This window comes from Phasianus colchicus, chromosome Z, assembly GCF_987193195.1.
Source record: "Phasianus colchicus chromosome Z, bPhaCol1.hap1.1, whole genome shotgun sequence".
Classification (NCBI taxonomy): domain Eukaryota; kingdom Metazoa; phylum Chordata; class Aves; order Galliformes; family Phasianidae; genus Phasianus; species Phasianus colchicus.
Window position 1 is genome coordinate 68,598,306 of NC_143476.1, and position 26,239 is coordinate 68,624,544.

Here is a 26,239-nt window from a genome sequence, read left to right on the forward strand (position 1 = left end):
GCCGGCGGTCGGGGCCGCGGCCGCCGCTTTGTGCCGTGCGCCGGGTGGCGGCGGCCGGCGGGCGGGCGCTGAGGAGCGGGCGGGCATGGCCTCCCCGCCTCACGGCGAGGTGCGGGCCCTGCGGGACCAGGTGGCGGCCCTGGAGGCGGACCTGGCCGCCTGCCGCGGGCAGCTGGAGCGGGCGCAGCGCCGGCTGCGGCGCACCGAGCGCCTCTACCGCGAGGCGCGGGACGGCGGCGAGGCGCTGCGGCGGCAGGTAGGGCCCGGGGCTCTCCTCTGCAGCGTGGGCGGGGGGAGGGTGGTAGAGGCCTCTGAGCCGCGAAGGTGGTTCCGCGGTCTGAGGGGGAAGCGGCGTTAGCGGGAAGAGAGGAGCTTCGTGACGGCGGTGAGGGGAAAGCGGAGCGAAGGTCCCGCTGGTGCTTCTGGAAGTTTGATGAAAGTCACGCTCGTTCAGCACAGCGCGGGGTCTTTGCTTGAAATTCAGCCTGCAGTTCGGTTCCTTAGAAATAAGCCGAGTTGAGTGCTTTCTTCCAGGAGCGTCACTTTCTTGAGCAGAAGCGTTTTTCGTGTTGGCAGCCATCCACGCAGAAAGCTATCTCCTGCTAAGCAGAGACTGACCGGAGTGGCTGGAAGGCAACTATATTTTGACTGAGTTATAGACAATCAGATGGGATGAGTTTTTTTTCCTGGCGTGTATCTTTGTGCTCTGTAGTGTCCTGTTTTTCTTTCAGGTTGAAGAGCTCACTAAGGAAATCCATAGTAGGAAGGAGAAAGACACATCTAGCGTAGAAGTTCAGACCGAGGACTATGCGTGGTCACAAGCAGGTAGGTGGGGTACTGGGTGTCAGTCTAGAGCACTGTTGTGAACTGACATCTTGGTTTTTTTGCTTTGCTTTTGTCTCTTTTGTATACAACACGTTTCAAGTCCCTGTCAGTAGCTGCATTAAGCTTAGTAACCCAGTGTCAGCTTTTAGACTGTTTCCTGTTTATTCAAATGGTATTTCTTAGAACAGGATAAAGTGTAGCATGCGCTGCATGTGAATTTGTGCCACATTACTCTGATATGTAGTAATCTCCAGCATTATACTAGTGTTTGTTGTTGTACCGATTCTTAAAGTATGTTAAAACAAGACACGTTCAGTAAAAGTAGAATAACACGTGCAGGCAGGACTTAGTAATGGATTTTTGTTAGAGTACTTCTGTGCTTAAATTTTCAGTTAATCTGGAACTGTTTTGTGTGAAGTATTGCTTTGCTGATTTGTATCTTCATCTTCTTTTCCCTGCAGATTATTACTACTATGAAAATTATTATGATCACACTGATGCTCAGGACTACACATCTGAGCTACCAGTGCAGCACAATCATAGGACTGAAGGCACTGAACATGATTTCACAGAGGAGTCGCAGATGGATGCTAATATTCCTCTAAGGGTGAATAGCACTGAAGTAGCTGAAAGTGGAGAAGAGGAAAATTTGATCCGAAATTCACAGGTTATAAAACTAAGGGGGTTTTATGAATTTTGAAGTCAGAAATCTATTAATATTTAATTTCATTTAAAAGTTGTTCTTTCAGTCTTTATGTCAGTTTGTGGAATGATCTCTTCTGTGGTGATGATGTAATAATGATAGCAGACTTTCTTATGCTTTGAGTTTTGTGTGGTCAGTGTATTATTAGTCCTAGATTTGCTTGAAAAAGTGTTGACACTCTAAAACAGATGTCCAGTATGGGTTGGAAACACTAAAAATCTGGCATTTTTTAACAGCAGGAAGCATTTAATATAGCCATGGTGAATTTCACCTGGGGTCCCCTTATTTTTTTCTTCCGTAAGAGGAAATAGGCAACATATAGCGAGAAGAAAGTTGGTAGGATATTTTTTCTTTCATGCTTCCCTGAGCCACGTTTGAAGAGAATCAGAGAAAACAGAACATATGGGATGAAAATTTGGTTCCATTATAATCAATAGGAATTTAGCAGTAAATGACAGATTTTTTTTTTTTACTTTCTTGTCTAGTAGTCCTTTAAGCAATCAAGTCAATAGTGTGCTAATTTTTTGTTTAAAATACCACACTGTGAAGTACTGAAGAGCCAAGGAGGTTTTTTTAAGGAGAAAATTCAGTTTGTTACTTTCTGGTTTTAGGAAGCAGAAGATACATCCGTACCAGAGGGTTCTTTGGCAGAGAGCTTGAGAGCTGCTGCAGAAGCTGCTGTTTCACAGACCGGATTTATATATGATGAAAATACGGGGTTGTATTATGACCACAGCACTGGATTCTACTATAATTCAGTAAGTATAGTTTTCAGAATGTGTGGCATTTTTTCTCAATTGCAAATGTTTTTTGCAGAAGTTGGTATAAGAAGAGAGCTAAGATCCAAGCTGGCTTTAATTAATCAAAGTTCTGTGATGTTTATGTTTTTCAACACGTTTTTCATAGGAGAATTGTTCAGAGCTCTCGTTTTGTCCTGTGAGGTGTATGTGTATATACAAGCATATGTAGATGCAAGTATAAAAAGTAACAAATTATACTGGAAAAACTCTGCTGAAAACAGGTTCTGTTTGCACCATTACATGCAACTCATTTTAAAAACAAATGTAATAGTAAACAAAACTAGTCGTTTTAAGTTTTATTCTACTCTTTGTTACTTTTTATTTAAAGCTCAAACTGCAACAGTATCAATGTTATCAGGTGTGGATGTGGTCATGTTATCACATAACCAGAAAGAAAAACACTTCAGTTCTCCAGTAGGTTTGAGTATTTTTGGGGGAGGGGGTGGAAATGACACAAAAGGTGTGTGTGGCACTTTCTTAGTGCCCTCAAAGAAATGCTAATGCTATTCTTTTTTTTTTATATATATATAAAGGAAAATCAACTGTACTATGATCCAGCAACTGGGATTTATTACTATTGTGATGTGGAAAGCGGGCGATACCAGTTTCATTCGCGAGTGGATCTGCAGTCTTATCAGACTTCTGGCTCTCAGCATGCCAAGGACAAGAAAGGGAAAAAGAAGAGAAAAGAACCAGAGTGGTCTACTGCAAATGAGTATAAGGTAACTTCAGAACTTCCAGGGGAAAAAAAATGCAAAACTTGTATTATTTTGGTTTTTTTCATTATGAGACTTAGTGGTCCTGGCATTTGGTGTTTAGCAGATAAATGCTTGTTTTCTGAAAGAGTCAGATGTTTTTGAACCGTGTAAGACAAGTTGCTTAGATGTAGCTAGTGTTAAAATTTTCTCATTGAACTGTTAAAAGACAGAACTTTTAAACTTGGATTCCCTCACTTTTCAGCGTTACTTCATTGAAACACAGCTGCGTAGATCTTTAAAGTTTAGTGTCAGTGAAGCTCTTTAGCAAACACTCTGAGGTGAAGTTAGGCTATTGTGTGGACTGTTTTTGCATCAAATTCAGTGTACCTTCTTAGTGTCTTAATTTTTGGTCTTTACTCTTTTTTAATATTCATGTGATGAATCCAAAAATTAAGGAAGGTTTTGAAAATGTAGAGACCCACCACTTTTTCTCCATGACTGTACTCCAAAGCTGATTGCATTGATGTTTTCACTATATCCTTGCCATCATTTGAAACTGATGAAATGTTTGTGAAGTTCTGATTACTTTCATGTGTTCTTCCATTGATATTTTTTGATTAATACATTTTTGTTGTCCATGGCATATAAATAAACGGAAATCTTAGTAAGTGCTGACTGTAATTAACTTCTATTTTAAGTTACATTTTGTAGCTTCATTTCTGTTCTCTTCTGATTGCTAGGGAAATACCAAATAGTACAGTTAGTAGGTATCTTGGAAAAATGCCTGTTGTCATATGCGTATTAAAACTCATGAAGCCTTCTCTTAAAGAACAACTACTGATGTTGAAACAAATTTATATGTTCCTGTTCTGCAGATTTGTTTTATTAGGATTTAATTCAGTGTGTTATCTTTGGTTTGCAGGGTTTTTAAAGCCACTATTGTAACCATTGCATGTTTTCATTAGGGATTCCAGCACAGCTGATTTGTTGAAATCTGAAAGAATCACATAGTATGCAAGCATAATCATTATGTAACATCAGGACAGACCTTACAATTGTGTTTTCAGAGTTCAGGTTGTCTGAAAGATTGGAAATAGAAACTTACATTGTATGTTAGATGGATAATGGTTGTTGATTGATTACAGAATTTGTGTTTATATTGTGGCTAATGATAACTTCATGTAGACCTTTTCAAAAGATGACGGTAGATACTTAGCAGTGCTGAGTGTAATACTTGTTTAGATATAGGGAGATAATGCAGCTGAAGCTAGTTAGCAGTTTTACCAGTGTCTTAAGTTCTGGACATGCTGTGAGCAAATACAGAATTAGCATTCTGAAACTCTCAAAAGGTATTGTTAATTCAGAACTGCACCATGTGTTCAGAAAAGAAGTTGGAGAAATTGTAGGAATTAGCCTTCATCAAATAGTGCAATTAGTAATTCCCTTAAATTTAGTTTTGTGGTGAAATTTTCCAAATGACCTGAATGTACAAATCTATTCAAAGATTTGTAACATACATAGCTCTAATGTAGAAAATAACATTGGCTACTTTGTGGGATCTCATCACCATCTGCTTATGTAATCCAGCTGTATTGCAAAGAGCTACTTGTCTTTAGCTCACTTAATGTTTAAGATACCTTTTCTGTGAAGTTTGCACACTCACAAGGTAGGAGGTAAACATCCACGTTTGACGATGAGTTTTATTGATAATGAACTTAGCTTTTGTGAAATAATTCATTTTAACCAACAAACTAGCAGGAAAACTGTTTGAAATATGTTCTTTTGCACACAGATTTGTGCATCTCTGAACAAGGAGTTAAAGGTTGTGTCATGGAAACTGGCACTTGCTATTTCATTTATATTTTTTTATGTAAGAATTCAAATTGACATTTACTCTGCTTTAACTTCAGGGGAAAAAAAAGCTTTCCTATTGTTCCACTTTCATGTAAATGCACAATTAGATTTACAAAGCAAAAAGCACTTTATGGTCATATCTAATGCCTTTGAACATTAACTGATATCTCGGACATCTTACTCTTTTTTCTTTTTTCTCACCCCCACAACCATTACGAATAGGAGAATAATTTTTTTTTTTTTTTGCCTGGTTTGTGAAGGGCTATCAGTGATAAAGCAATATCAGAGTCTAATTCGGGGAATGTCAAAATACACCTGGACGTTATTATCATTTCCCAGCTAAGATTAGAATGCTTACAAGAAAATGCATGTGATCTGAAGAAGACAATGAGCAGTGGATAAAAAGCTTGAAGTATGCAATTACTTGTTAAGCTCGCTTGCTTTCTTTTTTCAGTTAGGGGATTAAAAGTAAACAAATACTGACAGATATTCACTACTATAATTTATATACAAGCAGTAAGGATGTTTAGTAGTTGTACATATAGTCACCAAAAATATACATAATATTGGTAGCTATACAGTTTTTACAAAAAATTACTCAAGCCATTTAAATAAGATTTCATTTCCTTTTTAATCTAAAAATGACTAAACATCAAGCAGATAATTCCCTGCTTCTGGTAATTGGAAGGGGTAGGGTTTGGTTTTTTTTCCTGTTTTTTTTTTTAAGTTGCGATTTTGATTGTGGCTACTGTGAGTTATTTGGTGTGCTCACTATCTCACATATGCTGCTTACTTAGAAACAATACATTGGGATGATTAGCACTACAGAAATAAAAATTTTCCTCCACAAATATTGCAGTGTTTGTGAAAAGCAATGTAAATCTAAAGAATAAAATTACTCTAATAGTTAAGTCGATGTTCTTGTGTTTTTAACAAGCCAAATTACCACATAAGAAAATGTTAATGAGCCTCTGTGAAAAATGAATGTATTTGTAATAGCAAAAAAATATAAGGGGAGAGGGAACTCATACAAATTAGTGTTTTCTTAGAAGTGTTCTTAATTTATTATGAACTTAATGCAGAGATTATTTTAGGTCAAACTTCTTTATTATGAATAGTTTTCTTTCAAGCTTGCTGCCCATATGCTTGCTTTTAATAGACAATCAGGTGTTGTGTTTGACAAAACATAGAACTTAAACTATACACAGCTTGCTTCTTGAAATTATAAGGCTTTAGTTCTTTTTTCTTTCTTTAGTGATGGGCCAAGAAAATTGATTGATAATTACCATAATTGCTTTCTGCACAAAAAGTCTTTAAACAAATTCTGATAAATTAAAAAACCACTAAAAAAAATCAACAACGAAAAACCTCACAGGGTAGCATGAATGATATGATCTCTGATTCACTATCTAGATTCACATTTTCATACTAGTTGGAGAATAGGAATTATGCAATGGTCATCATGTAGTTTTGTTTGCTGGATTAGGATTTTGAGTGACGCAGCAAAACTTAGGTGCTGTCAATAGACTCTGTCCTATGACTTTTTTCCGTAAATAATTTTTACAGTTTATTCTTGACTATTGTCTGTTGGATTTTATTTCAGTGTGGTGCTCAAAATTAACTTCCACTGTATTCTTTACTACTATAGATCTGTCCTAATTACTGCAAAAGACAAGGCTTTCATAGTAGTATTTCCCATATGACTCTTGAAACGGTGATTTTTATTTTTATCACATGTAGTTTACTTTTTGCTGATATTCATCCCATCTTTAGGTACGTCAGTTGACAGAAACCATGGCTAGTCTGAAGATTTCTTCTTTTGGATTGGCAGCTTCTGGTAAAGGTAGAGTTGAGAAACCAAACACATTAGTCTGTGGATGTTTACCTTTAACCTTGATTTATATATTAAGAGGAAAAAGTATCTACTAGTTGATGTTTAGATACCTATTTCCCAAAAGAAATTACTCATTTCTTTTTAATTTATTTGATCAACATCAGTTTATCTAAAAAGTAAACAAAAAAAATTGGAACGCCGTATAAGTAAAACATCTGAAGAAAACTTTGATATTATGAATATTTGGGGAAAACAACTGTTTAGTATCATTTAGTATCACATGGGATGTCTTGACTAATTGCACTACACTTTCTTTAGGTAAGGCAGATGTGTACTTTCAGTGTTTCATAGCTTCCCAAAAATGTATAAGATGACTTCATAATATTGGAAGAGCTTTACTCCCTTTATGGTTTTTAGTTGGATTTTTGTGCTGGAACTTCCAGTATTGCGTAGAGTAGAGGATGGTAATTGGCGTACTTGTGAAATGGTATTAGCAAGTGAAAGCTTAGTCATTTGAGTGAAAGAGTTGTTGGGAAATGTTTCTTAGAACTATACCATGTATACACAAAATAATTTTAAGTTCTAATTTGTAGGTATACCGAAGAGTTGCATGAGCATATATGTAGCTCAGGTGTAATATAGAAAAATATGAAGTTATTTGGAAAGAGCAAATTGTCTTTCTTTGTCACAAAAAAAACTATGGTTAAATGTTTTAAATATTTTGAATATGTAATTAAAAACACATTATTATTCATGTATGTAAGATGATACTTTCGATAGTCTTTGTATATGTAGTTTGCGACCTGTTCTTTAGAAAGCAAAACATCAGTTCCTTCCATAGGATACATGAAAACAATTTGCTAATTCTAAACTACTTCACTTGTATTTTTCTCTGTCAGAAATGCAGAAATAAGAACTACTTGAACCCTGAAGTTAAGAAATAGTTTATTATGCATTAGCTTCATCCCACCTCTCGACTACTAGGCTGACAGAGGAAAAGCCAGGCATCATGTAGTGATACTGCTTTTCAAAGGTGAATGGTATAGAGGCAGTCTCTGTCCAACTTGTGATCAGTTTAGTGACTGTTTAGATAAGGCTAAGAGGCGAAGACTGTTTAGGCAAGGCTAAAATTATAAAAAAGAATATGCCTTGGTTCAGGATGTAACTACTGTTAATAATAAGCATATACTTTCATCCTTGTTACGTATCATAAATTTATCAAGATGAGTTAATTATCTTGTTAATGAGAAATGAAGTGCACTGCTGGTATTTCAGTCATTCAAGATGTAGCCTACTGAATATTCTGTTTACTGTTGGTTCTCTTTGGTGTTTTAAAAGCAGTGGCTGTATGGAGACTGTATTAGCTGTTTACAGAGTTGCATGTTCATATATGCCGCATATGTTCCGTTTTATTTCTAGTGGTCATATATCACAAAAGAATTTCTTCAGTAGGAGACACTGCCAAATACTTTCAACAGTCCCAGGCTTAATGTTTAGATATAATAAAAGTGTGAATTTTGATGCATATATGTGAAATCATTAAAAGGTTCAAAATCTGCAGTCTTTGGGAATGCAATTTGAAGATCCTCAAGTTTGTACAAGAATTTCTAACCTACTTTTAGCTAAAATATTTCAGGAGCTCAAATGAAAGTTTAAGACAGATCTTAAAACATGTTGACTGTGTGATAATAGCTTTGTTTTTTAAATGCTTTTCATTACCTCCTGGCACAATCTTCCTTATAATCTTTCCAGAGAAACAGATTTGACTAATATGTCTGTTGTTTTTCTGGGTCCAGGGTCTGTCAGCTGCTATTAAATCCTGCATTAAATGCTTCCACCTTTTGCTTGATGTTACTCATTAGGTAACCATTCACTTCAAGTACCAGTTCAGTGTTTTTCTTTTTTTGTCCTCTTGCTGTTGACATACTTAAAAAAACCTTTTTTTTTTTTTGGCTGTCTGATGCCACAGTGGCCAGTGTTAAGTTTTTGTTTTTGTTGTCGTCTTTTCCCCGTGTGTGAACTACAGCTCTGTATTCTTCCTGTGAAGTCAGATCTTGCTTCCAGAGGTCATGCACTTTAGTTTTTTTTGCCTTAGTTCCAGGAGAAGTTCATTGTTCATCCAACCTGTCTTCTGCCCTGCTTGCTTGACTTGTGGCACAGTAGGATGACCTGCTCCTGGGCTTTTAAAAGGTGGTTCTTGACAAGTGACTAGCTCTTTGTGGACGCTGGATTCTCTGGAGGACACTGCTCACTAGCTCCCTGAAAAATTTAGTCTGCTCTTTCAAAGTCCGGGGTGGCAACTCTGACCGTTTTTCTCCTGATAATAAAAAATTTTGAACTATTTCATTATTGGCTGTAGCCAAGACAGCCACCTGTTGCCACCTGTCCCACAAGGCATTCCCTATTCACAAACAACAGGTCTGGGAAAGCACCTTTCCTAGTTGACTCACTCAGTACTTGTAAGAGGAAGTTATCTTCAACATGCTCTAGGAAATTTCCCAGACATGCTTGTTGTGGCAGTAGGATATTCCCATTTTGTGTCTGAGAAGCTCTGAGAAAGGACCTAAGTTTCCAATTCATCCCATTTTGTTCCTCATACAGCTTGTGTTGGGATGTTTCTTTCTAAACTCCCTGGAGCAGTGTAGATGCTACCATTAGGCTTGTCACCTTCAGATGTACCATTGCTGGGCTTAATTTCAGTGCTCCTAGTAATATTTCCTTCCCCTTCAATGCTAGTATAAAGTCTTCCTGGTCAGTCTCACCAGATTTAGGGATGTTACAGTGAAAGCCCATGGTGTGGATGAACTGTGCAATACTTACTTTCGGCCAGATTACTGTATCACTGAAGATCAACAACACAGGCAGTGGCTTCCTAGTTACAGTTCTTAGGGGTTTCAGGGAGGAGGGTAAATGCAAACTGGCATTCTTTAAGGTAAAATGTGAGGTAATTTAATATTTGTTGCCTTACTGAATGTGTTTCAAAAGCATGTGTTAAAGCCCTAAGCAATACCTTGACTACTGGGCTGAGAAGAATTCATAGTTTTGACTTGTAACTGCATTACTGATAAGTTTTTTATAGTAATAGTCAGTTTCATATTTTATCTCAAAGTGTTTTAATTTCCATGGTATTAATATACACATTACTTCAGTCTTGAAATGTTAAATACTTTATGCAAAAACTTCCTGAAAGCATCAACTTTTTCTTTTTTTATCTTTACCTGTGTTGCCCTGAAGCATACAAAAACTTGCAACTGAATACTTTAATTCTGAATCTAAAAAGGCAAATAATTATGCAACAAAATCTGATATGATTTCTCTCTCCTTTCTTTCTCTCTTGAAGAAAGAAATTACTTTCTTTTTTAAGATGATCGTCTAAATTATCAATTTTAGAATTACATTTTCAAGGCACTCTGGCAAAACTGATGTAAAACTTTGTAGATTTTTCAGTTCAGAAATGTTGTCTTTTTTCCTGCTCATGAAATTAAGTGATGATGGAAAAATCTGTAATAATCTGTCTGCCATACTGTGGAGATATCTGTTGCAGCCAAAAACGGATTTCCAGTAGAACCTGTTCCACATAGCACAAATTAGACTTAGAAGCTCTTCACAGGCTTCTGTTTAATTTACAGTTTTGAAAGGAGAGAGCAGATCATTAGGCAAAAAAGAGTGAGCATTTCTCATTGTGGAACCATTCTGGGGGAAGAGGGGAACAAGAAGAGAAAAAACAGGTGGAAATTACACTGAAGATTAAAGAAGCTTAAAACAAGTTGCAAGAATTGTGTTAGAGAGGGACAGAGAAGTCATAAAAACAGAAATGGAAATTAGTCAATGGTGTTTATAAATCTGAGAGTAAGACCAAGGATTGTGACTTTTTTTTGTAAGAAAAGCCAAAAGAGTTAAGTTGAGATTGGAAAAGGAGCGTAGTCCCAGTAATCAAGTAGAAGATGGTCTTAGTTATATCCAGTTGGACATGAAATGTGAAGAACTTTATTGAAATGTAAGCATTTTTTAATAGCTTTAAAATAATTGCTAATGAAGAATTTAATTCCAGGCTGATAGTGGACTGGTAGTGGACTTAGACTCAATCTGTAAAAAATACAACTTTCCTCAAGTGTGATTTCTGTAACTCTTCTCCAGGATATGGACACAGAAGAGCAGAAATCATCTAACAATTTGAATTGCTTTTCCACTACTGAGCAAGTTAGTTCTACTGAAGAAGAAGAGTCTCCTAATGCAAGAAAGAAGACAAAAATGGACACAAAAATGCGAAACAATCTAAGAGCCAAAGAATCAATTTCTACAGACAGTATGAATTCTCATTCACACAAAAGTACACCAGATACTGCAGCATATACAGATGACAGTAGAACAGTAGACACAGAAAGTGAGCCAGAAGAAGGTGAAATTACAGATTCTGAACGTGAACCTTATAGCAGTACAGATGAAGTAACAAGTGAAGAAACGAATGATTCAGAAGATTCAGAAAATGAAGGTGAATTATTGTACCTTTGTTGTATGATATTTACTCTATTTTTCCAAGTTCCAAGTAAGAAGAAAAAATGTGAAGCAGTTTGGATAATAATAGATAAAAAAAAATCATCAAACTTGAGATACTTTGGGGTAGAAAGCGTTATATGTTACCATTGTTTCTTTATTTTCATTTACGGTATAAGTGGAACTAATTAGTGGTTTTTGTAAAAACTATTAGAGCTGTAACTGCCTGGGTATATGTGAAAACCTCAACAGTAGAATAAACTTGTTTACATTAGAGTAGTGATGAGAATAGAAAGTCTGTTGCTAAAATTAAAGATTCTAGCACAGACCTCACAGTAATTCTGTACTAGTTTTTCAATTAATGTATGGTATTTCATAGAATCATCTAGGTTGGAAAAGTTCAATCATCAGCTTGACCTACCCAGTTTCATCACTAAATCTTGTATTTCTAATGCTGTTCATAGACAATTAAATGTAATTCAGTGGGAGATGACATCCACTGTGGTGAAAGAGTACTCAGTAGTATTTGAAATTTTTTGAGTATATTCTTGTGGCAATATATAGACAGAAAAACATGTATGTTCTTTTGCACTAAATATTGTTAGGGTCTTAGGATCTCAAGAATTGAATGGTGAGAGTGAGGGAAAATGTGGAAAGATTCATACAAAACAACTGGTACATGCAAATGATACTGCAAGTTGTAAGAAGTCTGTATTGTAGCCTGGGCACTGCTCAGAGTTCTAACAGTCAAGTTTGTTTATTCTGCTTTCATTCCTTCATTTACTCAACTACTCCAGTTCTGATTGATTAGTGCCATTCAGAATGTCTGAATGCTGATGCTAGCAAGCGTGCTTTCTCTTACTAATTTTCTAAAAATCCACTGGAGGGCCAAAATACTTAAAAAATGAAGATGATATTTCTTCTCATAACATTTTACCTACTGTCTTTCACTCTTGCCAATGTGTTCCTATCTCAGACCATTTGAAACTCACTGCAAGTATGTGTCCCAGAACAGAATTCACACAGCTGTTGAAATATTAATTAACAGACAATGAGAAAAAGAGAATATGCATCTGTAGGCTCGTGTTAACTGAATTTATGCTTAAAGATACTAAGAGTAAAATCGATAAAAATTTGATAGAAATTATCTAATATAAAGTTTTATTTGCATGAGATTTGTGATGTGGCCTTCTGAAGAGTATTTGGTCAGTCACTCTAGTTTTGACGAATGGGTGATGCTAGTAAATTCTGATTATTTTTTTTTATGTTTATGTAAATAGTTACAGACATGTAAAGGGGAAATATCTTTGGATTGAAAACTTAGTGTGGAGGCACAAAAATTCAAAACAGTAGTCTAATCAAAGTTTTCTCTCAGATGTACTTATACTTTTCTTTTTTCTGAAAGTTCATAGGATTGTGCCAGAAAATTGCACAGTGTATATCAGTTACTGTCAGAAAACTATGGACTACAGGAGTAAAATTGTTGGTAACTTTTTTTTCTTCGTAATTGTAGATGAAGAAAAGATTTGGCCTCCTTGTATCAGAGTCATTGTAATAAGGTCACCAGTTCTACAGACCGGGTCACTTTATATTATCACAGCTGTGAAACCTGCTACAATTGGAAGGTAAAACTGAATGAAATTTGTAACTTATATCTGAAGCTGTACTATCTTTCAGGGCAGCATAAACCACTGGGGATTGTTTGTCCCCACTGTTCCTGCTTGTCCTGCTAGCCTTCAGTAGTTGGAGGTTTACTGTCTTAAGGTTAGCCCACAGTAAGAAACTTCAGCTGTGTCACATAATGTCATTTTTATTATAATAACGTATTTTATGAAGTTCAGAAGTCATGGTAACTTGGTATTTTGACTAAGTCCTAATAGCATCATAGCTAGAAGTTAAGAAAGAAAGTACGCTTTATTTCTGTGCCACTAAGATAACTCCTTCGATAATTCAGACTCATAAGGAAGCATAACTGAGGCTTCTCATTTGAATCCTGGTAGGGTTGATTCTCCAAGTTGAAATAATATGCTGCATTGTTTGCTAACCTGCATGCATTCTTTAAGTTCTGCTATTTAATGCCAAATCAGGTTTCATCATAGTGATGATGAATTTAATGACAAATTAATGCTTTCTTCAGTGCCTACTAAAATCTTCACTCATTTTAAACTGCTTTTACCTGATGCTGATTTTGAATTGGTCCTATATCTGGAGGTTTCTAGGCACATTTATGTGAAATTCAACCATTGAAAATGCTTTGATATCCATGTAGTTCCTTTAGTAGCTGTATTGTTTCTTCATCCTCTATTTTAAGAACTAACATGTAAATCTGTTCATCTTTCTTCCCAGTGTCTTTGAAAGAAAAATCTGTATTTTTAATAATTTGTAATAATTTATATGTATTGCTTTTATAACTTATCTAATTCTATGAAGAAGTCAGCTTCAGTTTAGAAGACTGATGCCAAGATGCACTGCAGAATTCGAGGATGCAGTGTTCAGTCTGGTATCTACCAGGTCTTGAATGAAATGAAAAGTTCATAGAAATGTCAAGTTCATCGATTTAAAAAAATATATATATATATGTCATATATTACTGTGTAGTTTACAGAAGGCTGAAAGCAAATGAAGTAAGGCCATACATTGTGTGTATTGTAAGATAGTACTTCTGCATCTGTAACGCTTACAGATAGTGCAGAAGAAAAGCATGGTATTAAGGTTCAATTGAAATGCACCTTTTGTAAGCTATTGTTTGAGCTATTTCTATCTTGTCACAATTTATGTATTAACTTGATTTTTCAGAGAAAAAGATGTTGGTCACACACTTCAAATTCCTGAAGTTGGAGTCAGTAAGGTAACTCTTGTTTTTCTCTGCTGATAGGTAGATCTACATCTGGATAAAGCTTTATTTCTTGGCTTTTCATTTTGCCAAATCATGAGGGCTTCTTTAGCAATGAAGTTAAGAAAAAAGAAAAGCATACAGTATTTTGCTCTGTAGAAATATAATGTAAACAGCAGTCTGATTTCATATTCTAGAAGAGCAAAGATTTTTTGTTGTTTTGTGTTTTTTTTAATTTAATTGGAGTTTTAGTAATGCACAGTTAATTATGTTCTGAATCCTGAATATATTAGTAATTGAACTTGAGGAAAATGGGTGGTTGTATTAGATATTGATTATATAGTAAAATATTGGTGTCAGCTAGTTGGAACTAGTGTAGAAAAAATCCAATCCTTACAGCTGAGCTTAGAGAAACAGGTTGTGTTTTATTTTTAAGGCAACTGTGTGAATGTGTAAATGATACAGTGTTTGAAAATTTTTTGGAGTGATGTCAGAGAATATTACTTATACTTAAGAAGGATTAAAAATAAATTATTTGCTCGAGTTTGCTAACTACTGCAAAACAGACCATAAATATAGCTCTCTTAAGTTCATAGATCTGTAATCTAAATAAAAAAGTCGGTAAAACACTTGCAAATGCATTTATCTTAAATAAGCTTCACCATGTCTGTTTCAGGTGATAGTTCTAATTAATAAGAAGTGTAACATTTTATACTGAAACTTTCTTACAGATGATCTTTTCCTGCTATTAATGACATTTTCTGGCTTGTATTTGAAACTGGATTATAAAACAGCCAGAATTTTTATATTTTCTCTCTTGCTTCTTAGCATAGCTAACAATATTTACCAATATTTTGTGGATACCAAAGTTGCTCTGAAATACTTTTCATTAAAATAACAGTGTGCAGGAATTACTTCATTTTGCAAGTGAAGGGGCACACACATGAAGATAAAAGACATATATTTCTAGAAACCGTGACATATCTCTAGAAAGTTACTACCAGTTTATCTACTTAACTACTATGTTACTACTTATAGTTGATAGCTGTGGCACTAATTTTTCTTAATTGTGAAGTGAGATTGAAATAAATAACTCCCTGCAGATTTAGCATCTTTAGAAGTACTTTTGGTTCCTGCTACTCAGTAAAACAGAGAGAGAACTAAAAATACTAAGCAGATTATCTGGTGGATCTTTCCACTATTACAGATGTAAACCAAATAGTATAAATTTGCAAAATACTGTTTTAACGTACTGAATACAGCAACTGCTCTGGCAAATAGCACCTGCAATTAAGTAAGAAGGGGTTTGGTTTTAAATGAGCACTTCCTTCAAAGGTTGGTTTATGTTTTTTCACTACTATAGCAAAAGAGATCTTTGTCAAATTTGAAATTCATTTGTATAGATTCCCTGATTTTACTGGGAGTCTTATATTGTGGAAGATATTTCAGTTTGTTTAGTGGCCATTTTTGAGGGTAAGTATTTGTTTGGAAATTGGTTCCTGTGTTTTCAGGAAGACTGAGTTTTGTTTTATGTTTTGTCACATGGGACCAATATCCATACAGAATTGCAATAGATCTTTTTAAAAATTGGTTTGTTAGACTTTGGTAGTCTACCTATGAAATGCCCTAAAACAAACAGGAAATAATGGATAGTGATTCTACCCTGACCATTAAGATGTAAGTGAAAGTGAATTACATGAAATTTATGCAAATGTGGCACTTTCAGCTATTTCAAATGTGAAAGTAGTCTAAGCCCTGTAAACTGAGATCCGATTTTTTTAATTACATTTCTCTAAGTGTTGTCTTGATGTCTTCCAGAAAGACAAAATTGAGAGTGCTAAAACACACCTTACAAGGAAAAAATACCATTTATTCATAGGAACAGATAAAAATTGTTCATTACTGTGTCTTTTAATCCTTTAAGTGAAACATACCTTCTATCTAGAAAGTGCATGCTTTTTCAGTATTGAGACAGTTTGTGGTCCAGACAGATTACTAATAGAATATGTTAGCTTTTGATGTTACCACCCATTAATGTACATTTCAAAATGCTTAGAGTGTTTGGTAACTTTGAGTACCAAACTCATACAGCTAAGAGCTCCCAGATACATTCTGAAATTTTACTTTAAAATAGCATTTAAATTGCCATGTATTTGCTTAATGAGAACATTTCAATTACTCTTCTATTTATCAGTTCCATGCAGAAGTATATTTTGACCATGATTTGCAAAATTATGTTCTTGTGGATCAAGGCAGTCAGAATGGAACAGTTGTTAATGGAAATCAGATTTTACAGGTGAGTATTTGCTTTTACAGTGCTGTGTACATTGCATAAAACTAATTGTGGTTATTTTGAACGTGTCATGGCAAATTGCTAACAATATTGTCATTCCTTGATTTCCTTTAGGTTTTAGGGCCATTCTTTATATTTTGTTTGCTTTGTATTAGGAATTAGAAAAATTCTACTGTTGTTGGAGTTGCTAGAATGAAATACCCACTATATTTTAAACGTTTACCTGCATTTGTTACTTCAGATATTAGCAGTAAATTATGAGCAGTATTCATATAATAACATTGGTGCCCTGCATTAGTAACTAATAACTATGGCTGCCAAAACTTTCTTTTGCTGTAGCCTAAAATGAAATGTGATCCATACATCTTGGAGCATGGCGATGAAGTGAAGATTGGTGAAACTGTGCTTTCTTTTCATATACATCCTGGCAGTGACACTTGTGATGGATGTGAACCAGGTCAAGTCAGAGCACATCTTCGCCTGGATAAGAAAAAAGAATCTTCTGGTTAGTCATGTTATCAGTGAATGTGGTGGTTTTTAAAATATTATTATTGAACCTTAAAATGTAATAATTAAAAAAAATTGCAGAGTTCTGTTATGATTTTCTTCTCAATTGAGAATAGTTCTGCAATACATGATAATGTGTATTCTTTTTGGCATGTCTGTGTAATAATCTTAGAATAAAATTTTGTCTTATGTTAGAAAAGAGTTACAATATTAATTAGAAATTGAATCTTGTGTTCTTCCTTTTAGTTTGCCCAGCACTTAGTAAAGAAGAGAGAGAGTTGGTCAGAAGAAAAGCATTAAAACAAATACGGGTAAAATATGGTTTACAGGTGAGTTTACAGAAAATTAAATGTTTGAGATCTACATCTACTCTGTGATTCCTGTTTTAAGCCATAAATGTCAGTGAATAAAGAAAGCTTTCAGAGTCCTGAGTCTGATGGTTTAACTCAAGCATGTCATTTGTACACTAAATCATTATTTACAGACTTCTGAAGATAGAGCAGTGAGGTCATGAGAAATAAAGAATCTAAATATTCTTTGTCTTTAATCTGTTTGTAAAGAACACAGAGTATGAAGACAACAAAGCAGTGAAGAATCCAAAGTACAAGGATAGAGCAGGAAAACGCAGAGAGACCATTGGAAGTGAAGGAACTTTCCAGAGAGGTGATACTCCAGCTTCTGTACATATGTAAGTTTGTTTGGACGTGAAAAAAAAAAAAAGAATCCTCACAGTCCTCTAATGAGTTGTTCAGAACTACAGCAAGTATCAATTACTTTCTAAGATACAGTTTGTTAGCTTATGAATTACCTGTATACAGAGTATCAGGAGAACTAGAAAATAGCTATTCTCACTTCCCAGTTCATACGCTATTGTTATTAACTTCAGCTTGGCTGTTATGATGGCTAAATCACTGTCTTATCTCAAAAGGTATGGAAATCATGGAAATCAGCCATTGCACTACTGACACCTCTGATGCCTTGAATAGCCTCTGTGTTTTGTCTCGTCCCAGTAATGACACATACGCAAGTTTTTCACCTGCATAATTTCTTTCAACTGTCAATATCCAGCCTTTCATAGTGTATGCATATTTTTACCTCTTAAATGACACTTATTTTAATCTTCCTTTTAAATTATTCCTTTGCTTCTCTGCTTGCTATTTTGTTTTAAAGAAACACAATCTCGTAGGTACTTAGTAAAAGGAAATGTGAGACAGTGAAATGTGTGTTTGAATGATTTGGTGGGAAGTAGTAATCCTGCCTTCTCATTAGTGCAGTTGATTCCCACTCACCTGTGCTGTATCTTGTATGTCCTGAAGTCAGCAATTCTATTTAGAATGTGTTTTAAGAAAGTTGATATTGACCAGTCTTGGAATACCATGGAATAAAGCTTGGAAAGCTTTAATATATTCATGAGAAAAGTAGCATAGAATTATGGAGGTTGGAGAAGACCTTCAAGATGATCAAGTCCAACCCTCAGCCAGGCTTACCAAGTCCCTTAACTAAACCATGTCTGTTAGTGCCACGTCTGCATCTCTCTTAAATGCCTCCGAGAACAAGGACTCCACCACTCAGCTGGGCAGCCTCTTACAGTGTTTAACCACCATCTCTGTGAAGAAATTGTTAGTTTCCAATCTAAACCTCCTGTACTGCAACTTGAGACTATTTCCTTGCTTCCAATCACTTTTCAGCTGAGAAAAGAGAGCAACATCCTCTGCAGTCTTTCAGATATTTGTGGAGAGCAGTTGAGGTCTCCTTCTGCCATCCAGACTGAACAACCTCCTCCTGTTCTCCTCTTAAGTTTTGTTTTCAAGTCCTTCACCATCCCATTGCTCTTTTCTGCAAACTTTTGAGCAACTGGCTATCCTTCTTGTAGAGAGGCACCCAAAATTGAAGGGAGCGTTCAAAAACTTGCGAAGAAGGCAGTAGGGCCTTCTGGGTAGCTCTTGGTAAAAGAGTGGTTGGGTCCCGGTTTCTAGAGTTGCATATATATGAGCATTTCTGTCGTTCCGTATTTGAGTAGGGAGCATATATTTTGACTCTTGCTTATCAGTCGTCTTAAACTTTCTTTAAAGTGAAATCAGCGACAGCAACAAAGGACACAAAATGTTGGAGAAAATGGGATGGAAAAAAGGGGAAGGCTTGGGCAAGGATGGCAGTGGTATGAAGGACCCAGTAAGTGTCTCTGGTTTTTGCTTAGAGTACAAAGAAATAGAAATGCATTTGCAGTAGAAAATGTCTAATTATAAGTCATGATTCACTTTAAACATTTCAGAAGTGTTTGTGGGAGGGAATAATCTCCAGTAGGACTAACCTCAGGTCAATTTTACTTTAATCAGTGAAGTATTCTGAAATTTTTCAATGGTTTCATCACGTCAGTAGAAAATGACAGTAATATTCATTGTTGTTAGGAAACTGAACAGGGGATGAGATATCGGATTAATAATCTCCAATTTGAGTACGAAGTCTGGAGGAAAATTGAAGTTTATATAAATAATGTGAATTCAAGATTGGTAGAATTCTTCGTCTTTGAAAGTTATGTAGCACAAAACTCAAATTAGAGAGTAAGCCAGTGAGAGGAAAAACTGGCTAAAGCCACAAATATTTAGTATATTTAATATGTAGATTAGATTTAACACTTCAGTTTTAGATGTTCGTGTATGATCTAGGTAAATTAGTAACAGAATTGCCTGGAGGGGAAAGTTTTGTATTATGAACTAGGGCTTTAAGTATGTAGAATACCTAACAGTTATGACAATCTTTAATGTATTTGACAGATCCACCTTCAGCTACATAAGATGCATGCAGGTTTGGGTACAAGTAGACCAACCTCAATTGAAGATATTCAGATCGTCCCAAGCAAGAATAAGAAGAACTGGGATAAAGCAAGAGAGAGGTTTGCTGAAAACTTTCAGGAACCTAAATCACAAAAAGATACACCTAAGAGTACACCTTGGGTTAGGGGGACTGCAGAGTAAAGAATCTGGTTCCACACCAGGGTGGGTAATACTTGTGTGTAAATAGTTGGGAGAGAATTTATTTTTATTCTCTTTTTCTTTTGCTAAAGCAGAATTTTGGTGATATGTAAAATACAGTTGTGAAAAAAAATATGCAAGATTAACTTCAGTATGTTAATTGGTTTTCTGTAGTCTTCATGCTTTTATAAAAACACATTTTTAATAAATGAATGAAACAGGGGATATTCAACCTTAAGTACTTGAAGATGAATCTTATCATGAGCAGGAAGTTTCTTCAATTCTGTTTTTACCACAAATGTTCATGGAAGGTCAAAGCATCTGTTAAATTTAAATACAATGCTTTTAACTTTTGAACAGTGTTTTAAAAGAAAGCTGAAACAAACACTCCTTCACCTCACCAAGCACAATGAACAGAATGTTGTATTGCCTCTTCCTCTCTGTATGTTTATTCACGACTGTCATGAAACTGCTCAGCAGGAGGTACATCACTCTTAAATTCATGCAGTCCACTACTAGCTATGTCTCAGCTTACCTTCAGTGGAAAAAAAAATCGTTTTTTAATGATCCATTGGTACTGAAAATAAATTTATTTAGAAATAAATACAGTATTCCATGAAATAAACAACAAACTTTGGTGAAGAATACAATGTTCAGAGGACAGCTTGTAGCAAAAATTTTCTTCTGTGAAGAATTTGCTTGAAACTTGCTTAGTAAATCTGTATCATGCCTTTTAAAACAGGAGGTATGTTTAGAAAACTGCTGTCTGCGTGTATTATTTATTAACTTCTTGTTCTGATGCATCCATTGCTGGCAATGGAGTTTCTGCCAGAAAAGAAAGCAACAACAACCAGTGCATCTTTGGTGGGAAAAGGTTTGCCAAACTGAAGCTAACAGCTTGGTATTTATTCACTGTTCCTAAACATAATAAATTATTATATATTTAAGCAGTGTGCTTCTTGATACTCTCTTGCACATATGCAGGATGTGAGCGCTCTTCTAAAATGAGGAAAACTAATCTATTTTCAGTCATGTTTTAAGTAGCTGTTCTTTCAAGTTTTAGCTACAGCTACAAATTACAACTTCATGTTTTCAGAGGACATCTAGCTGAGGAGAACATAGTTCCATATTATACACTCATACAGTAATTCTTAGTTTACCGAGTGTCTTTTAAAAAAACAAAAAAGTTGATCTCTGCGGTTTTTATGTATATCGAACTAAAAATTTAAATTTGAAGAGAAAAGAAGGTATTCTGTGGGTACCTCAGCTAAACCATACCTTACTCCTCTCCCTGGTGACCCAAGTCACAGCTCTGGGAAAAGTCAGTCACTGTTTTATTGTTGCTGAGCAGAATACAATGCTAAAAGATTTGGATTTGCATTCTGTCTAGTTTTTGAAGTTAATTCCTTCAGAGACATGCTCAGCCTCCCAAGTCCAGCACTTCATAGAGGTCTCCTTTTGGTAGTGCAGAAGCTTCCTTTTTCAACAAATAATTTTGTATAAAAGTTTGAAGCCTAGTCTGGCATGCTGGGATAAACCCCATGACTGGCATGACAAATCCCATTATCTCTTGGTGCTGCCTGGAAAAACAGGAAAAACAGTTCCATTAGTACATAGCGTTGTTCAGCAAAAAAGTGAAAAATAAGGTATGACTAATTCTCATCAAGCAGTTGTGTAGCTTTATTGAGTAGAAAGACACACACTGAGCTAAGTAAGACTCTTATCCCCTACCTTAGTCACCCCTTAGTAAGTTTAAGTAAAAATGAATAGGGTAGGAGCCTTTTGTGGTATGCAAGCCTTATGTGCAAATGCAGTATCGCTTTCCCTCACGTGAGGAGGGAAACATGAGTTGCCATTGCACCGTTATAATTTTGGAGGCCGTAACCAGTAAGATACAGCATCAAGTTAAACTGTCTTACCTTCTCAGTCCTCCAGACATCCTGTCAGCTCTTCCAACTTACCCTACAATCATCACACAGGCAAAACTACTTTTCTGCATGGCCAGAGTCAAAAGTTTTACAGTTTGCTGTGTACATAAAATAATATTGCCAGTGTGTGTAATCTTAAAGCCATTAAGAACAGTAATATTATATATATATATATATTTTATACTTTATTTTAAATATTTTATAATCATATAAACAAAATAGTTTATACAGACCTAACAGGGAATTTTGCCAAGCGCCAGCTTTCCAAACGTACTTTGGAATCTAAAGCAGACTTAAGAGCGATACGTTCCTATTCCCAGTGCCGAACAGCCTAGCAGCCAAGTAAAAACACCGAGCACGTTCGTCGCTGAGTGGAAGCCGCGGGGGCTCCGGGCTGCGTAAGTGAGGAAGGCCTGGGCCCGCCGGGCCGCGGTCGCTCCCGCGCAGCGCCGTGCCCGCCGCTCGGGCAGCCCCTCCCGCCGCAGCCGCCGGCCCCGCCGCGGGCCGCCCTTACCTTCCCGCCCGGCCGCAGCCATCTTGTCCATCCGCCCCGTGCAGGGGAGCCCGGCGCAGGACCGCGGGCCGCGGGCGGGATCCCGTTTGTATGAAGGCCCATAAAGCGGTGGGCTGCGGAGCCTGACCGTGAGGCCTCTGAGGCAGCGGTCGCGAGAAGAGGAAGAGGAAGGGGAAGAGGAAGGAGGAGGAGCCGAAGGCAGAGAGCCGCGCTTTCACTCCGTGCGTGCCGCTCGGGGTGGACTGCGGCCGTGGGAGGGGGAAGACCCAGAGACGCTGTGTTAAAAATATGCAGCTAAGTGAGGTTTTGAGCATTTAGGATCAAATATTATCCTGAGAAGAATGGGTGGAGTCCCAGGAATGATTCTGAGGGAAACGACAGGCAGCAGCCAGCACAGCCAAGCGGGGGGCGGGCGCAGAGGCCGCCTGAGGGATCAGCAGCATCTCTAACAAAAACAAAAAAAAGAAAGAAAAAGAAAACGGCTGATTTAATAAAGCTTTGATGCTTGACTTACTGCCATTGCACTGGTCACTGGTTTAGTTTTTCAGCCTTCCATCTTTTTTGTTCAGTGTATAATACAACAGGACAGAATTAGGCTCTGAGATGTCCAGTAATTTTAAACGGGGCTTATTGTGTATCAGTATAAAAACAGTTCTTTAACTCCAGACCACACCTGGAGTCCAGTGTCCTGTACAAGAAAGACATGGATGTATTAAAACAGTCTAGTAGAGGGGTGAGGAAGGGTCTGAAGCATCTCTTCTGTGAGGAAAGGCTGGGAGAGCTGGAACTGTTCAGACTGCACAAGATGAAGCTTGGAGATCTCTTTGGCAATCCCAGTTACGATTAAAACAGGCTGGGAGAAGAACTCACTGAGAGCAGCCCTGTGGAGAAGGAGCAAGGAGGCCTGACGGACAAAATGCTGGACTTGAGCTAGCAGTGTGTGCAGCCAAGAAGGCCAGCAGTAGCCTGGGCTGCATTAAAACTCAGGGTAGCCAGCAGGGAGAGGGAGGTGATTGTCCCCTTCTACTCTGCCTTTGTAAGGATGCATCTGGAGTACTGCGTCCAGTCCTGGGGCCCCCACTGCAGCAGGCATGCAGAGCTGTTGGAGTGAGTCCAAAGGAGGACCACAGAGATGATCATCAGAGGGATGGAGCAGCTCTCCTAAGAAAGGTTGAGGCAATTGGGCTTGTTTAGCTTGGTGAAAAGAAGGCTCCAGGAAAATCTCACTGCAGCCTTCCAGTATTTGAAGGGAGTTTACCAGCAGGAGGGGGATCAACATTTTACATGGTCTTGTAGTGACAGGACAAGGAGGAGTGGCTTCAAACTACAAGAAGGGAGATTGAGGTTAGATATTAGGGAGAAATATTTTACTCAGAGGGTGGTGAGGTACAGGATCAGGCTGCTCAGAGAAGCTGTGGATACCCCATCTCTGGAGGCATTCAAGGCCGTGTGCGGTGAGGCCCTGGGCAGCCTGGCCTGGTGGGTGGCAGCCCCACCTATGGTAGTGGTTTGGGACTGGGTAAGCCTTAAGGTCCCTTCCAACCCAAGTCATTCTATGATTGTCTTTAAATATCTGAAAGGAGGGTGCAAAGAAAATGGAGATAGTCTCTTCTCAGTGGTGCAGTGTGCCAGGACAAGAGGCAGTAGACATGAATTTGAACACAGAAGGCTTCCTTTGAACACGAGGAGACATTTCTGTGCTGTGCTGTACATGTTGCCCAGAGGCTGTTCCTTGGAACAAAAGTTGCCCGGACATGGGTCTGGGCATCCTACTCTGGGTGTCTCTGCTTGAGCAGGGATTGGATCAGATGGACCAAGAGATCCATGCTAACCTCAACCATTCTGGGACTCTGTGAATTTCCTTTTGACTCTTTGTTTCCTCAGTGGGAAAAATAATACTTCTTTAGTCACAGAATGTGCCACAAAGAGCTGATTTGTGTTTGGATACTGTATGTATGGTGGCCATAGACATATCTGAAGAGGCATAGAGAACTCTTGAACTCAAGATATTGAGAAAAATGAGTATCTTGAATTAGAGAGGTCAATTGAAGACTTAGATAACCTGCCATCCAGCCGACCCTGTACACTTCTGCCAGTTACTGTTGGGGTAAGGATTCAGATGCACAAGAGGATAAGTGTGAAGAGTTTGAATGATAGGTGTTAAACAGGAGTTTGAGAAAGTACAAAAGCAGTTGTTCTTTAGTGTAAAAGCCAGCCTTCAGATTTGAAAGGTCAGAATAGAACTCCCAGCAGACCTTCCCCAAAGCAGTTTGTGCCACCACTATGCTGTGCACAGTACCCTCCTCCGGGTCAGGTGTGTTCCTCTGCACAGAATAACTAAGAAATGATCAATTAAAAGAAAAAAGGAATACAATGCACAATGCACAAGTAAGTTGCGCAGCAGTGGGTAGATCTGACTTTTTAAGATATTGTTACGTACTTTTGTAAGGAGCAATTCTCCATCACCTGATGTTGTGCAAACTCCTGGTGTTATCAGACTTTGCTCCAAGGCAAGTCAGAATGGGATCCTGTACCTATAGGCAATTGCTAATTGTGATGAAGGTACACTGATCCTCCGCAAAGGCAGCGTCAGGGAAAATACCAGTGAAGTATTTCAGAGGCACGTCTTATGTTCAGTGATTTTGAAAAGTCTTCAAAGTCATGCCAACGTAGAGAAATCTTTGTCATGTTTGCTGTGGGAATGCAAATGTTCTGGTTTGGTGGGCTATCTGATCATAAAGAGTTCCTAACCTTTCTGCAGAGGAGGTCTGTGGGATGTGAAAATAATAAACAAGAAACAGTGGAAATTGAGTCCTTATGCTTGATCTGATTGAAGACAGAATGAATCATAGCCCCTGACTGGCTTTTTAGAGCTTATTCAAAGTGTGTGTGGTTGGGATGCTTTGGAGAAATATTATTTCTTTCAGACAGTTGTTCCATTTTTCAGTTTACCATATAGATGGCTCATTTTAGGCATCTTCTGTTTTTATAGAAAAAAGACCTGTCTTGGAAATTGTTCACATCAAGAGGAAAACTGAGTTCTTTAAAATAATTTCGTGCCAGTATATTTTTTTAGTCTCAAATTTTTGAGATATTTTTGAAGAATTTGTCTTATATTTTTGAAGGATAGCTATTTTGATGAATTTGCAATACTTATTTGTTTAAAGTGTTGAGGTATCCAGTGTATGTTTTGACTTGACTAATACATGTAAAAGATGAATGGAATCTTCAGATTTATCTGCTTTCCCAAGTGTGCACCTGCTTGCCATGAAGATGAGCATCAACATCTGCACCTGACTAGTTGTTTCATCTTGAAACTGAGTGAAAACCAGATGTTGTTTTTAACCTGTAATCATTCTCAGATAGGGTAGTCACAGTTTGTTCTTTCTTAGACATTTACAAAAACCAAAGTGAGCCATTTTTCCTGGAGGCCATATACACTGGGTTATTCAAGGGATAGAGGAATACTGCAAAAATATGATGTGAGCATTGCCTGTTTTTTAGCTGTCCTGTGACCTGTATTCAGGGAAGTTTTTGTTTTTCCTTAGACACTGCTAACACCTGGCAATGGTAATGTCACATATCTTAGTATTCAACATTAAAACGAATGAAGTGTTGAATCCTAGATATATCACCTCAGACATTACAAATAAAGATTAAGAAGGCCTAACTGAAGGTAAAGCTGATTTAAAAAAATGCTGGAGTAGATGCACTGTCAGGAGACCTTTAAGTTTCAGATCTCAGTACACTTGAAGAGGCCTCCTGTAACAGCTGGCAGGCTTATTAATGCTGCCACAACTGATTTAGGTAAAGAATTCTTCTGGGATTTTAACTAATGAGTCTTGTCATTTTGCTCACCTCAGTTTTTATTTGTTTTGCTTTGAAAGGAAGAAGCTTTTGTTATGCAGACATGGATAGGGACAGTGTGTCTGGGTTTGGAAGCTGGATAAAACAGTCTACAGAATCTGAACTACAAGGACAGGA

General features: G+C 37.2%; 1 protein-coding gene and 1 non-coding gene across 3 annotated transcripts; one reads left to right on the forward strand and one right to left on the reverse strand.

The window, feature by feature from the left end:
• Positions 1 to 70: 70 nt before the first annotated feature.
• Positions 71 to 20,546, forward strand: AGGF1 (angiogenic factor with G-patch and FHA domains 1). Of its 2 annotated transcripts, none has more exons than XM_090131352.1 (14): positions 71 to 256; positions 732 to 825; positions 1,287 to 1,492; positions 2,140 to 2,286; positions 2,862 to 3,050; positions 6,654 to 6,723; positions 12,722 to 12,833; positions 14,005 to 14,056; positions 16,236 to 16,337; positions 16,674 to 16,839; positions 17,088 to 17,170; positions 17,402 to 17,529; positions 18,914 to 19,013; positions 19,616 to 20,546. In XM_090131352.1, the coding sequence occupies exons 1-14, from the start codon at positions 86 to 88 to the stop codon at positions 19,814 to 19,816; spliced, it is 1,821 nt and encodes a 606-aa protein (XP_089987478.1). In that variant the 5' UTR covers positions 71 to 85; the 3' UTR covers positions 19,817 to 20,546. The 2 variants fall into 2 exon arrangements, with proteins under 2 accessions (XP_089987478.1, XP_031465993.1); XM_031610133.2 differs by lacking the exon at positions 6,654 to 6,723 and adding an exon at positions 10,852 to 11,206.
• A 1,072-nt stretch (positions 20,547 to 21,618) lies between these two features.
• On the reverse strand, positions 21,619 to 21,747 carry LOC116239906 (small nucleolar RNA SNORA47). The gene has a single exon (XR_004169178.2). It is a non-coding gene; the product is annotated as a small nucleolar RNA SNORA47 (small nucleolar RNA).
• Positions 21,748 to 26,239: the final 4,492 nt, after the last annotated feature.

Bases quoted from the DNA above. Each gene is read 5' to 3' on its own strand.
- AGGF1 (XM_031610133.2), top strand. From the start codon at position 86: ATGGCCTCCCCGCCTCACGGCGAGGTGCGGGCCCTGCGGGACCAGGTG. The intron at 11,207-12,721 runs GTGAATTATTGT...TCGTAATTGTAG, and splicing joins AGAAGATTCAGAAAATGAAG to ATGAAGAAAAGATTTGGCCT. The intron at 12,834-14,004 runs GTAAAACTGAAT...TTGATTTTTCAG, and splicing joins AAACCTGCTACAATTGGAAG to AGAAAAAGATGTTGGTCACA.